This window comes from Onychostruthus taczanowskii, unplaced genomic scaffold (genome assembly GCF_017590055.1).
Source record: "Onychostruthus taczanowskii isolate IOZ18803 unplaced genomic scaffold, ASM1759005v1 scaffold18, whole genome shotgun sequence".
Taxonomy (NCBI): Eukaryota; Metazoa; Chordata; class Aves; order Passeriformes; family Passeridae; genus Onychostruthus; species Onychostruthus taczanowskii.
Window position 1 is genome coordinate 1,580,485 of NW_024499017.1, and position 14,548 is coordinate 1,595,032.

Here is a 14,548-nt window from a genome sequence, read left to right on the forward strand (position 1 = left end):
TAGAGCCCAGGGCCCGCAGGCCCATCCTCCCCTCATCTAACAGAGACAGCACATCAGAGGCACAGCTCGGTGGGGAGAAAAGGGGGAGAAGCTTTAAACATTGCCAGGTCAGCACAACAGGAGGTAAGCAAGTACAGAGGCAGCAAGAACTGCTGAAAGTTTTTGATATAGTCCCAGGTGGACTCCCCAACGCCTGTAAATGTTTCAAAGGGGGATCCCCTTTCTGTGGGCATGGAAATGTTTCAAAGGAGCCCCAATCGGTGCAATGTTTCAAAGACCACTGCTCTCTAAAAATTCCAATCTGAACTACCCCCCCAGCTGAAAACCTTCCTAAACAGATCCCTTCCTGGCTAACCCCAGCTGAGGAGCTCTGTTCTGCCACACAGAGCCCTCCTGCAGGCCCCAGCATCAACTGAAACAAAACATCTCCTGTTTCCCTCCTCTGGGGATGGATCCAGCCTGCTCCTTCCCTGGGGACCCCGTGAAGGACCCAACGTGCCTCTGTGTTTGTGCACAGGATATGAAGGGCTAGACTGCAGCAGGGTAATTTTTCAAAGCAGTATGTGGGAGTAGCACTGGAAATCCCCTTCATATTGCTTTGAAAAAAATAAACCCCCTACCTCCATGAATTATGAACAGGGCCTCCAGCTCCAGACTGGGAATCTGAGAGGTTGAAGAGGGAGGCACAGCCAACTTAAATGGATGCAGTTTTTAAGACCATGATGTCAGAAATAACAGAATTCTTTAACCAAATTACGGACCCTGCTACCTAAAAGGTATCGCTGCTACAGAGCAAGAAGTCCTTTGCTGACAGTCACTTGAGCAGAATAAAACTGTAAGCAAGTGATTAAGATATCTCAACTATTGATTTTGTGTTTCTCAAAGTATGAGAAGAAAGTGCTGCTGAGTCTTGGATTATCAAAGCCAAGGGATTTTTTACCTAAAAATTACATGTCAAGGCTAACTTCATTGTCTTGGCTCTCCTCAAATTCAAAAGAGAGATAAAAATCTCTCCCTGGAAATGCTTATCCTACTCAAACTCTTATCTTAGATTGGTATCAATCATTCATTTTCCCTGGACAGCATCTCAATGACTATATTAAACCAGACACCTTAATTTTAGACAGATACAAGTTCATTGAGACGAGGCCAGTCCTAAGCTCCTGAGGAGGAGTCTGAGGGTAAGTTCCTCCTGAATCCCAAACACCTGTATGCTCACCCTGAGATCTCAGTGTCCCTCCAGCACAAACAAATCCTCATCTGTAGATTTTTAACTGACAATGATGACATTAATAATTCCTGTGAACTAGACCTGGGCTGCAGACACAGCTATATTAGCTTCTTTCTTCTTGCTGCCCATCTGGCTAGACTTGGTCTAACACAGAGAGGGGAAACTCTTGCACTCCTCACCAGTGATAAACCAGCCTAAGCAGTAAGGAGGCATGTGCAAGTCTGTCCTAAGGCCTGAATAAGGGAACAAAGTGCTCAGGCTATGACCAAGGGGGACAGGAACAAGCACAGGAGGCAGTTAGTCTCTCTCCCTACTGTAACCGTCCCAGGACTATGTGAATTAACACCAAAAATCTGCATAGCATTTGTTGCTTAAGAAATGCTGACATCTAGCCTCTCCTTTTCCCTCCAGTATTCCCCAGTAAAGAACTAATACCAATGAGCAAACTCACTGGAAACACCATTTTTTGTGAGCAGTCGCATGTCCTGAAGGAAAGGGGCCCCAGAAGTGTTGTGAACTGAGATGCCCAGAGTGAGAGGAAGTTTGGCTCCATATTAAAGGTTTCTATACTTTGCTCTTTCCTAAACTGAACCATTAAAAGCAGTGATGACCTTAACTTAGTGCACATGCGTCAGCAAAGGTACATGAAGATATGACACAACAGTGGAATAATCACATATTTTCTTACCATACCCTGGTATTTACAATGTTCTAGGTGTACAGAACTGGGCCCATAGCACTTTTGTACTACATAGAATTCTTCCAAATATTAAAGTAACTGATGTACAGCTTCAAAGAAACAATGGGTACAGTTTTCACAAATAGCCTCATAATTTTCACATCCTCCAATGCCTTCTACACCTCTTGTTTTCCAACGGTGCTAAGAACTTTGTAGAGTCATGTGTATAATTGTATATTATTCCAGACAGCACTAATATGGGCATATACATAAATACACTTCACATATCAGTTACTGGAAAATGAAGAAATTACATTTTTCCAAAAGGAAAAAATAGCTCCCCTCAAATCAAGCAGAACCTTAACTCAGCATTTCATGACCTTTATATTTAAAAATCACTTATTAGCTACTGGATCACAAATTAAGTTGAAACAAGTGCTACGCTTGCTAAGGACTTCTTTCTCAAAATCTAGGAGGGAGCTACATGAAATCACCATGGTCCAATTAACAAGGATCTCAGTCTTCAAGCTTGCAAACAAGAGATTACATTAACACCTGCTACAAAAAAAACCACTTTTAGATATCTTTATCTTAACCTGCTTGACATTAACTTAAAACTCCTGCCTGGCTCTTGGATGAAAATTATTGTGACTGATATGTATGTTTTTCATTTGGGGGTAGGGGTTTGAAGGGTGTGTCAGTCCACATTTCTCTCTCTCTGGTATTTATGCATAATCCACTTCAAAGCTAATAGGAATTACATACCAGAGTTGATGGGAGAATAATTTCCTAAATGTAAAATTGCTGAAGGAAAACCATTATGCTTATGGGAGATAAATGCTGCATAGGAATGTAGGAGACACAGAGAGCACTGTCAGGGCCTTGAAGGGTCTCATCCAACACATGCCTACAGTGGCATGTCTAAGTATCTTCTTGTGGTCTATGCACCAAAATAAACTGACCTCTTGGGCTGACACATGAATTTATAACATCTGTCCATACAGGAAAAAACCTTTCTTTGTGTTCATCAGAGAAGCAATCACAGCTGCAGCAGAAGTACAGCCCACCAGGTTACAACAATGCTTTTACTAACTCCTGCCACAGAACTGTCACAGAAGGCAGAAAGCACTGATTTTTAAAACACTTGTATATCTGAAAAACTGAACTTTCTGAAGTCCAGAATTGTTGGGAAAAGTAGAAAAAAAACCACAGAAATAACTCTGTAAGTGTTTTGTTTTGACAATGTTCCTCAGGAATTCACCACACTTAGCTGGGAAAATGCTAGCAGTTACATCTATTCAATGTCATGACATACAAAATTGAAACATAATTGCTCCTAAGTGGTTGACAACTGGCAAGTACTTTTTACACAGACAGAGAGAAATTTATGCTATCAAATGGAAGATACTGTCAAAAGTTTGATTTTAATATAAATGAAAATGTTACATGAGGACTCAGAAGGATAAGGAAAAAGCTCAGCGGTAACACTTATAACCACATATTTAAAAAGCTTTGAGGTGAAGAATCATTACATCAAAATCATTTTCCTTGAAAAATAAAAAAATAAATTACAGCATGAATATGAACAAGTTATTAGAATAGTGAATGTCAAAGAGTAGCAAAAAACAAGCAGCCAATGAGTGGCCCAGTGTAAAGAATGTCTTACCAATCATATGGTTAGCGACATGGATTTGTATCTCTCTCTCATTCTCAAAGGTCATCTGGCACTTGATGCATTGATAGGTCTTTTTCTGTTTAATAACCAAAAAGAGATTAGAGAAAACTGCACTGTAGCATAAGGCAAGTGTGATCATGAATACAGCATGTTATATGCTTCAAATTTCCTCCACTGAGGCATTTTTTTGCCCATATATCCCCAGGCCAGGCTTTTCTGGGACCATAAACACAATCTCTAATTAACAACCAGCTTTAAGAGAAATTTTAATTTCAACTTTAAAAATTTCAAATTACACTACTTGACTGAGTACCTGAGCGACAAGGAGTTTGCACCTGTCGTTTAACCCATTGCAGTAAAATTCCCCCAAAGTGAAACAAAAGACAGAAAAGTAACTGTTTTCAGAGTAAGATCACCTTTCTCAAAAAATTCCACCTTTCATTAAACTCAACACAGAGCAGGCAGAGCACCTACAGTTACTTGGTAAAGTGAAGGAAATAATGCATTTTGTATTGGTCTCTAATCAGAAATCTTGAAAAAATTGCATTACCACAAAGAACTGTTTCCTGGTACAATCTGTTTATATTTTCTCCATCTCAAAGTCATACCAGGGAGGCCTAGCTGCAGAAGTCAGGAGACAGTGTGAAGAGGCAATTACACGAGCCATTTATTCAAACTGAAAATGGGGTTTGCACTCAGATTTACAGTGATGCGTGTACTTGTGCAACGTGGCAGGAAAAAATCCAAGAAACCATTTGCAGACATTAAAATGCATGTCAACAAGTTGGACATCCAACTCAGGGGAAAAAAAAACCCAACAAAAAAAGAACAAAAAATCATGAAGGCTAAGCTTTTGTACATTTGCAAAAACTCCTATTTCCCAAAGCAGAAGTATGTAGGGTGCTTTAGTTTGATGTACATGCTTATTTACTGCATATGAATATGCTATCTAAATAGAAATTTTTTGATGTGTAATTTAGAAAAATTGGACCTTTTGTGCCTATTTATTTCTGGAGAATAATTCCTACTGCGACAATTGCCACTAGGCACAAGTATGAGGTCTGCATCTAACAGCCAAAGGTGGTGGCAGCAGAACACACAAGAAATCTCTGTGTGCTGGCCACAAGCGGTGGATGAGAACCCCAAACCAACAACACAGAGAAGCGCAATTCAGTAAATTACACCCTCTTAACCTTTTGAAGGAAAATGTTTTTGAGGGTACTTTTTGTGTACGTTTAGATGCACATTACTTTTTCTTCAGCCTCCACCTCACACCCAGGTACAGAACCCCATTTTTAGGACAGCAGTAATAAGTCAAAAGTTTTGAGTTAAACAGAGGAGTTGCTGTCACCTCCTCTGTGCATGGGATCCAATTTCCTCAAGCACCTGCTGAGGAAAGAACAAATTAGGTGCTACCAAGAGCTTAACTACTTCCCATGTCATCAATGGCAACAAGGTAGCCTGCTGGAAGCTAATGAACAGGCTGTAACACCATAATAACAAATGCACCATGGAAGTTAGGCATATTCCATGAACTCTGTACCAGTGTGCCTTTGCTTAGGCAGGGCTAAAACAGCAATGGGTGATTAACATGATAATGGGAAGAAGGCCATACTCCATTGGCCGAAAGCTGACACAGCCAACCATGGAAAAGGAAATAGTTTGGATTGGCTAGTTATCCCTAGGCAGCTCAAGAAAGTATCCTCCTGGAGTCCATTTGGAAATCAAGGCTGTTAATGGAAAAACAGCTGGATTTCTGCAGCACTCTTTCTGGGGAATCTGTTCTGGCAGACGAGCGCAGCACACGTACGTACACATGTCCTCTCAAACACACTGGCACACACATGCTGAGGGCTCCTAACTTCAAAATAAAACAAACACAAAAAAGCCTTGAAAGAGCAAAACAGGATTGGGTAGTGACTGATTTATGTGGTCACACAGTCACCTTTAAAACTTGAAGCCTTCCTCTTCCTTAAAACTTCAAAGCTAAGTTCTGTGCCTTGTCCAATGCTGATCTCAGCTACGAGGTCTCCCTCAGTAACCAGCTAGAGGACAGTATTTCAGCCTGACTCTATTTCAAACCTTCAAAGTTATATTTAACACAGACAAATGATTCACTTTTAATTGATTTTGGTGCTTCTGAAAGCTACTTACTAACAGATCTGGAGACAGGATGTCTTTGTTTACCCACAGAGCCAGTGCTAACTCCTCCACCATTTCACAATGTTATAAAACACTCTGCTTGGCATGAGGAGCCCTTGGCAGATTTCAGACTTCCTCTCTGTGCTACCTTTAGCCTCAGTGGAGACCCGTGCATGCAGACAAGCAGCTTAAGCAAGGTCATGGCTCCTGTGACAGGGGACCCCACTTGACATGGAGTGAGGTTAAAAAATGGCCTATACAGGTCTCAAAATAACTATAGCTAGATTAGCACCCAAGTGTATATGCAAGGGGTGGAAGAGCTGATTTTTTGGCCCATTAATAACTGCCTTTGAAAGAATGTCCCAAAACATCCTTCTGTTATCAGTAAATGGGGAGCACTAGTTTTAATACAACTATAATTAGTTGTGGTACCAAATATGATCTTCTACTATTATTTTTCTGGTTTATGAGCATTATTAATGGATCAATTATCTTTTGTAAAGTTTTATCTTCACAAGTGGTAACAGCGAAGGTGGCCACACTCTGAGGAGTTAACACAGTCTAGGTGATGGCATCTGGGTGATAAGAGAGACCAGATGAGCAGGCCTTCAGCTGAGAGCTCATTCCCCACAAATGCAAGATATTTAATTCTAGTCTTGGCACAGAATTGTAGTAATAACAACAGAGGGTTCTGTTTTCTTTTCTGAAGTATCTATTGTTCCCATGGGTTTTCCAGACTATCCTCCTTTAAATCTGGAAATAGTTTCCTGTTCCACAAAGAAAATATTCCTCCATTCAAGTGGATTTACAAGGGAAGAGAAGGGTTGTAGGGGAGAACAAAGAGAAGGAACTGAGTCCAAGAAAGTGTGCAGGAGAAAAGAAACTGAATAAATGAACACAATAGGGTTTATTCTTTCAACTTTCTATGCTACCTCCTTTGCTTCTTCACTCCAAATAACCTAGGTGGGCTGAAAATAGTAACACCATTCAAGATGAAAGTGGAAGTCTAAACATTTGTCACTGTCAATGCTAAACAAGTATTTTTCATGATACCTGTGTTACAAAACAAAGATAAATCTGTGTAAGAGAAAGTGACTTGAAATGTGACTGTTTGCAGTATCAGGAAATGAAAAATCTCAATACTAAAAAATTAGTCATGTTTCTTAAGATATGCACATTCCTCTAGAAGGCATGTGGAAATGAATCAATAAAATGTATTCAGAATTGAAGCTGATAAGCACAGAAAGATATTCAAAAAAACAGGGAAGTGTCATCTATGATGAGATCTTAATGTAATACAAAAAAGGCCTTGAACTATACTTGTGTCAAATACTGGAATAATACCATTATCTGTGATGCTCATATGAAAAAAAAACTTTCAGTCCTATCCAAACAGAATAGCTCACACAAAACTATATGAATGAAACAAAAATGGATGTTAGAGGAATCTTTTACTACTAAGATGTATTTTATTTATTCCTCTTAGTGATGTCTCTTGCAGAAGACCATTGACTTGTTTTAAAACTTCTAAAAACAAATCCTCCAAAGAGGATGCTGCCATATACACACTGCAAAAACTATGCTTGCCAGGAAATCTGTCTTGTGGATCAACATGAAGGGATCCTAGGCAGGCATTCTAGAAACAAGCATGATCAATTTACAGATTTTCTTCCTGCTTGTGATACTAAAAATCTGAGGAAGGCCAAATACAGCAGGATTTTCAAGGGTTATGTGCTTTCTTTCATTCTCATGAATTCAAAAAGCAAGCCTGCCAAGCACTTCTGAGTATTTTTCAATGCTCCTCTAGCTGTCTCCTATTGATCTTCACAATCAAACCTCAAATAATTTAATAGTAAAAAACCAAAACAAAATATAACAAAATAGTCATACTTCATTTTTGGTGCTATACACACTTGCATATATACACAAACTTAAATACCTCCAGTAAAAAGGAATTGTTCCGTTTCTCCTGTTCTGTTTTTCATCCCAGATACTCTTTATTCATCAAGGGCTAATATTTCTTTCTCCCTTTCTTTCACTTTGGGGTTAAATATTCATTTAAGTTTGGCGCTTTTTTCCTGAAATTCCTTTAGGTTTCTGCACTCACCTCTTCTATCAAAAAGTAAATAATGGGTGGTGGAGCAACTTCTGACATAGAAAGAAGTTACAGATGTTATATGTTATTATCATCTTTTCCATTTGTTGGATTTCATTCTGTTTATTCTTATTTACTCTGAAATATATACCCACTACTTAAAAATCTAATCTACCTGTATGATACTTCTGACTGTACCTTGTCCTAATCTTCAACTCCCTTTCTATTTAAGAAAGAAAAATAAACGAGTTGTTTAAAAAATGAAATATAGAAATATTCAAGAGTTGGAGAGAAGTAGCTGTTCTCTGAACACGTGTAGATCATTCTACATGCACTGTGCACTAAAGATTGCTCCATTAAAGTGGTATTTTACCTGTGTGCAGCACACTAACAAGATGACAAGAGAGTTCATGTTCAACTTGCTTAGGTTTTCTATGAAGCCAATGAAGTTAAGCAAACACTGTTCTTGAATGCAGAGATGTATCACCATTTAAAAGCCAATATAATTCTGTGAAAATCCCTCTACTAGGCAAATACAAAGGGCACTCATTGCCTTCAGAACCCTGAGTGAAACACCAAGAGTTTTCTAGTGAACTCATATCAGATTCAGGTCTTGTACTTATAATGAATGGTAAGATAATGAATTATTCCTAATAACAATATATATATATTCCTGGGATGCTTATCTCTGGTATTAGCATATAGGCCACAGACACCAGTAAGGTACCATTTGCCATCATCACAAATGCAGATTTTTTATTATCTTCTACAATGAAATTCAAAGCATTTACCTTACTGAAGAACTTAACATTTTCTCCTGAGAGAACAAGTATGGAAGCGGTCACAGAAAAGAAAGAGTTAAAGCAAGAAATAAGACAGAAAATGGCAATGTGTTCTGCTAGCTGATAGGAAGGGAAAGGTAATTCCATAGGTGCAGAAATACAAATTAGTCCTATCTAATAGAACAGAGGTATTTTTCAAGAATTTAGAAGAAAATAAAGTCCTGAGGAGGAAGAAGAACAATGACCTAGGCCAACCTAGGTATCACACCAAAGGTGGGATATTTCCATTCCTCAATCTTCTGCAAAATTATTTTTGTGTGCCTGGAGGCTTAGTCACACCCAAAGGGAACAATATCCAGTGGTTTTACCAAGAGAGAGAAGACAAGAAAAGAAATCAAGCTTTCTGTGGGATTGGCTCAGGAGGCTGGATTGGGGCTCTGCTCCAGCATGGCCATGCCCAGCCCAGCTCAGTCAGACACTGCTGCCCCACACAGCCCCACATGGAGCAGGGATAAAAATTCCTGCCAGGGACACAACCTACACCAGCTCCCTTGGAGACACCTCAGCCCACATCCTCAGGATATACTAGGGCCCTCTCTCTTACTTACCAAGCCTCTGGTGTTCTAGTTGAATGGATGGTATTTTCAGGTGCTTTTAATTCAGTAAGATGTGTTTGTGGGTGCTTTAATTAGCAGATTGACATAAACAGGCATCTACAGCTGGAATTATTCATTAGGAGTTGGGTGCCTAATTTCCTTAGATACTTTTGAAAATCTCACCCCATCATGTTTAATTAAAAATGTCAGATGATATCAATACTCAGATGTGTCTGCTGTTGGTCTCCTGAGAAGATTTCCAAAATCCACTTCTCATTCCATCTGTTCCTGACAGAGGAAGGACTGACTTGGCCCATTCTTGAACCAAAACGTCAACAAATAATTTAAAAAGACTATAAAGTGCAAATGATATTAATCTCCTGAGTAGGCTTCTGGAACCTTACATGGATCTGCATGTTCCCAAGTAACTTGTAAGCTAAGAAATGGGAAAGCAGGCTCTCTGCAAAAAGTCAAGGACAGCACACTTTTATGTAATCTACATTAGACAATGTCCAGATTTGCTAAGAAACTACTTATCCCCTGATTGGACCCTACGCAAGGGCCATGAAGCAGGTTCTTTTAAAGTCACTTTTAAAATCATATGCACGCACAAACAAGCTCACACAAATGCACACAGACATCCAAGTAACCTCAAAACTTTCACTCTGGCAGACATTCCTAGGGACAAGCTCTTTAGCACAAAAGTTTGGTTTAGGTGAGAATTTGGGGGGTAGGATGGTTCACTACACTTTCCCTCACAAGTTCCTATATCCTCCTGTTCATTATTATTTTCCTGGTAAGAAATAATCTCATCCCTCAAATATGACAGATTTTTTTATTGTTTTGGGTACTCAGCATCTCCATTTTTCATTAAACTACCCCAGCTTTTCCAGATCTGCCAGTTCAGTAGAATCAGAATTCATGGACAAACTCAATGCCCACTGTCCAAGAGTCTCAACTCTCTGTTGGTAAATCTAAGGCAGTTCTGAGACAAAAAATCTGATGCACTGCTACTAGGAATCAAGATGCCTGAGAGGCTGAGCAACTTCTGATTGTTCTATATGAATTACTCTACCCTTTCTCCTGTATTGCTGAGGGGTTTTTTTAGTAGCACAAGTGATTTGATAAAGTGACAAATTAAAAAAAAAATCAGATCAGTTCTCACATTGAAGGTCTACATTTTATCCCTCAGATACTTTAAAGTTCAGCTGTACTTACTCTGGGAACAGGGGACGTCTGGGTACCTTTCCTTTGGCCACTGGTCTCGGGTGTCAGGTCTCGGTGGTCTACCTGAATGTGGCTCTCTAGGTCTTCAGCACTTTCAAATTTGACACTACACTCTGGACACCTCAGGCTGCCACATGGCCTCTCATTCACCTCCTGTGGAGTCAAGCTCGAAGACTGTCCGTTGGTGCTCCTGGTCATGCATCCAGCACACAGGCCATAGGGAAGGCCGTTCACATCCAACTTTACCAAGTCCTGCTTATTCCGGAACTCCTTCAAGCACAGCGCACACTTGTAGAGTTTTTGCAAGGCCTGGCCATTAGGCGATGAGGTTGCAGAGTTTCCTGCCAACTTCTGCATATGGAACGTCCCATGAATTTTCAGCTCCAGGGTAGAGGTGACCGTCTGCATGCAGACAACACAGCGAAACCCAGTGAGGGAGTTTCTGAGATCTGGATGCATCTGGCAGTGCTCGATGAATTCCTCCTCGCTCTGCAGTGGCATTTTGCAGATCCGACACGTCCCTGTATCCAAACTCTTGCTGTGAGTGACTTTGTGCTCCGTCAGGGTCAGGAGCGATGGGAAGCGTTCCCCGCAGATGGGGCACATGTAGTGCTTAGCTGGGCCTCGATGGGTCTGCATGTGCTCCCTCAGGCCATTTTCTGAGAAAAAGGTCCTTGAGCAGATATTACACTTGTGGCTACCTTTGATGAATTCTGCTTTCTTCCTAGAGCAGTCATCCTCCCCAGGCCTGATGTTATGATCTCTCAAACGATGATTCTGCAAGAGGACCTCCATAGTGTAGGCAGCCCCACAAATGTCACAGCCATACATGGGCTCAGAAGCATCCACATCATCCTCACTGGCTTCATGACTGTTGGAAGTATCTGGATTCTTCATTAACATGTTCTGGATATCTGCCCCCTCTGTCTTCTTATTTGTTGGGGTCATGCCATTAGCTGTACCATTCTCAGTGCTAGCATCAAAAACACAATGTTTTTCCCGCAAGTGCTTTTCAAGCAAGATGATGGCATGAAAAGCTTTGCTACAAAACTTGCAGTTGTATTTTTTGCTGTGGGTTGTGATGTGGCACTGCAGTTCTACCTCTGTGCTGAAGGTCTCACCACAGAAGATACATTTGTGAGATTTTGATGGATTACCCAAGTGACTATGCTTCACATGGATCTGGAGATCCACCTCCTTCCTAAAATCCCAGTTACAGGCTGTGCAACGATACATCTTCTTTTCATTGCTATGCTTGACTGCCAGATGCACTTGGATAGATACCTTGGAATCAAAAACTTCTTGGCAAAGTGTGCAGTGATACAACACAAAAGTATGCATGTCCAACAAATGCTTCTGCAAATCATCCACTGAAGAAAACTGTTTGTCACAGCTCTCACATACATAATGAGTAGAAGTTGTCATGTAGTGTATGGTGAGATGTTGCAGAAGAGACTCCTGGGAATCAAAGTCTTCTTTACACTGAGGGCAAGACTGTTTCCTCAACAGCAACTCCAAATGCAACTTTAAATGGGTCTGAAAACTTTCAAAATTTGAGAACTTTAGATCACACTGATTACATGGGTATTCGCCATTAGACACGGAATTTACGCTTGCAGAAAGCCGCTGCCTTTTAGGGGAAGAGACTTCAACATCAGAAGAAACTGGACTCTGCTCTGCTTTTGACTTCTTATTGTGTGCCAGAGGAATGTTCTTGTGGTTTTCTTTAATATGCTTTGTAAGCTTCAGGATGGAGCCAAAAATGGGGGAGTTTGTGCAATAAGGGCATGAATAAACTTCCATAAAAGACTGTGTTGGCTGAATGACAGGGGAATCCAATTTTGAATTTCCTACATTGCAGTGAGTCTGCTGGATGTGCTCAGTCAAGGTAGCTTCGGTCAGAAAGCCCATGGAGCACTGGTTACAGAAGAAAGCATTGTTGCCATCTTGAGGGGTAGCGTTTGGGCCGCAGTGAGTAATGCGGATGTGTTCCTGCAAGCTATTGATATCTGCAAACATCTCCGGGCAGTAATTGCAATGAAAGGCAGAAATGTTGCTAAACTGCATCATGGGATAGGCATGGTTTTTGTGCACTTTTCTCACATGTTCATTCAAGTTGTACAGTGTAGGCATGGAATCAAGGCAGATCTGGCACGTGTGGCTTTGCTGAGGTTTGTCTGCATGAATGGTCTTCAGATGGATCTCTAGAACAGCAAGGCTGTTGAAATCACGTTTCGAGCAGTAGGGGCAGCTGTAAGTAACTTTAGACCAGTTCTGGCCATCCTCTCTGTCAACAGACCTGGTTTTCTTTTGTCCTCTCAAAGGCTTTAAGGTCGAATCTGGAGTGGAACCTCTTTCCACCGACGCGCTGGAGTCCGGCGTTGCGCTGCTCATGGACGCCACACTCCCCAGGACTGGGTCAGGGCTGATGCTGTGGTTGCTGGAGTCAGGTTGTCTATGGCTGTCCAAGTGGCAATAGACTTCCTCCACTGAAGAAAACTGCTCTGGGCACATAGGGCACTTGTGTTTCTTGTTGGCATGGGCTTGATGAATGTGTGAGAGCAGCGAGTTTTCGTCTACAAATACTTCAGGGCAATGAATACACTGCAAATCTGCCTTCTCGGAAAGCTGTGGGTGGCGTGTCATTACGTGCTTCTCCAAATCTTCAGTCTGACTGAATGTCTCTTCACAGTAATCACACATAAAATCATCCTTCTTCACCTCTTTCTCAGTCTTTGCCATATGTTCCTTGTTCTTTTTATGAGCTTGCATGTGACTCTGCAATGAGCTGGTAGATGAAAACCCACGTTTACACACAGTACACTTGAATGGTTTGCTGGAGCTGTGAGTTTTCAGGTGGATTTTGAGGTGGTCGCTGCGGGAGAATGCAGCCTCGCATTCGTGGCAATGATACTTTTTATCCCCTGTGTGAAGCTTTATGTGGCGATCCCTACTCCTCTTGTGCTTAAAAAGCCGGCTACAGTAGGTGCATTTGAAAGGTAGTTTGTCACTGTGGATCTGCTCGTGCCTTTTAAGGTAGCTCAGGCGAATGAAGGACTTATCACAAAACTGACAGGGATACGGCAGGCCAGTCCCCCCTTCCTCCTCCCCGATGCCAAGATCACACCCATCTCCTATCATCTGAGTGGGTGATGCAACATCTTTGCTGGAGGGAGATGAAGCCACCCAGGAGAGTTGTGGGTCGTCATCACCATCTGTAATGGGAAAGCAGAAAGGAGATTAAAAACAATTCCCAGTGCATCTGTGAAATAAGGACAAAGCTCTCAACAACACTATGGGCTTCTGCTACTACAGCACTAAAAAAAAAATCAACTAAAAAAAAAACCCCAATAAACCTTCTTGAATTTGAAAGGAGGTTTGAGAAAGAGAAATAAAAATATATTTGTGCACATAATTCACAAATATGCCAACACATAGTGTTAATAAAAAGCGTTTTTCTTTAGCAGGTTTAACACCTGCTCACTGTACTGTAAAGCAATAAACAATGAATAAAGAAAGCGAAACACAATGTGCAATGAAGCAATACAAACACTTCAGAAAGCTACAGTGTTAAGTGATCACCTGTGAATTTGTGGGTCTGTTAAATGCTACATCAAGATGATTTTAAGTAATGTCTCCATTAAAAAAATCCTTCAGTTCTGTCTCAAAACTGTAACAGAATGAAAGGCTGCTCAAAGGCAGAGTTGAACATCTAGGTGGAATAAAAGCATCAGATTTGAGAGAGCTCAAGAAAATCAGGGAAGAGATCTGCACCATTACCATGTTTGCTTGTATAAAAGGTAATGTTGCTCTCTTGGTACAAAATCAAACAAATTTTTTTCAAGCCCAGGAAAATCACCACTGGAGATCTCTAGACATCACAAAAGAATCAAGTGCAGGATAAACTAAAAATCATCCAGCCTCTGTTTTAATAACTATTTCCTTTACTTAATATGAAGCTTTGAAAATATTTTATAATCGCATATTATCATAAAGAAACACAGCACCAACTCCAGTAGCCCCACAGTCATTTTAGGAAAAATACATAAAATGTTGTCACTTTCATTAACAGAATTGTTAACAAGAAACAGAAGAGAGTGAGTTCAAGTATCCTAATTCCA

General features: G+C 40.7%; 1 protein-coding gene across 3 annotated transcripts in view; it reads right to left on the bottom strand.

Moving 5' to 3' along the window:
• The window catches only part of ZNF423 (zinc finger protein 423), a 226,528-nt gene that overhangs the window by 83,412 nt on the left and 128,568 nt on the right, over nt 1-14,548 (bottom strand). For all 3 annotated transcript variants that reach the window (XM_041400800.1, XM_041400801.1, XM_041400802.1), the window contains 2 exons: nt 10,419-13,642; nt 3,577-3,661 (listed from right to left, as the gene is read on the bottom strand). In XM_041400800.1, the coding sequence (XP_041256734.1) occupies nt 3,577-3,661; nt 10,419-13,642 (3,309 nt within the window). The remainder of the gene's footprint in view (nt 1-3,576; nt 3,662-10,418; nt 13,643-14,548) is intronic.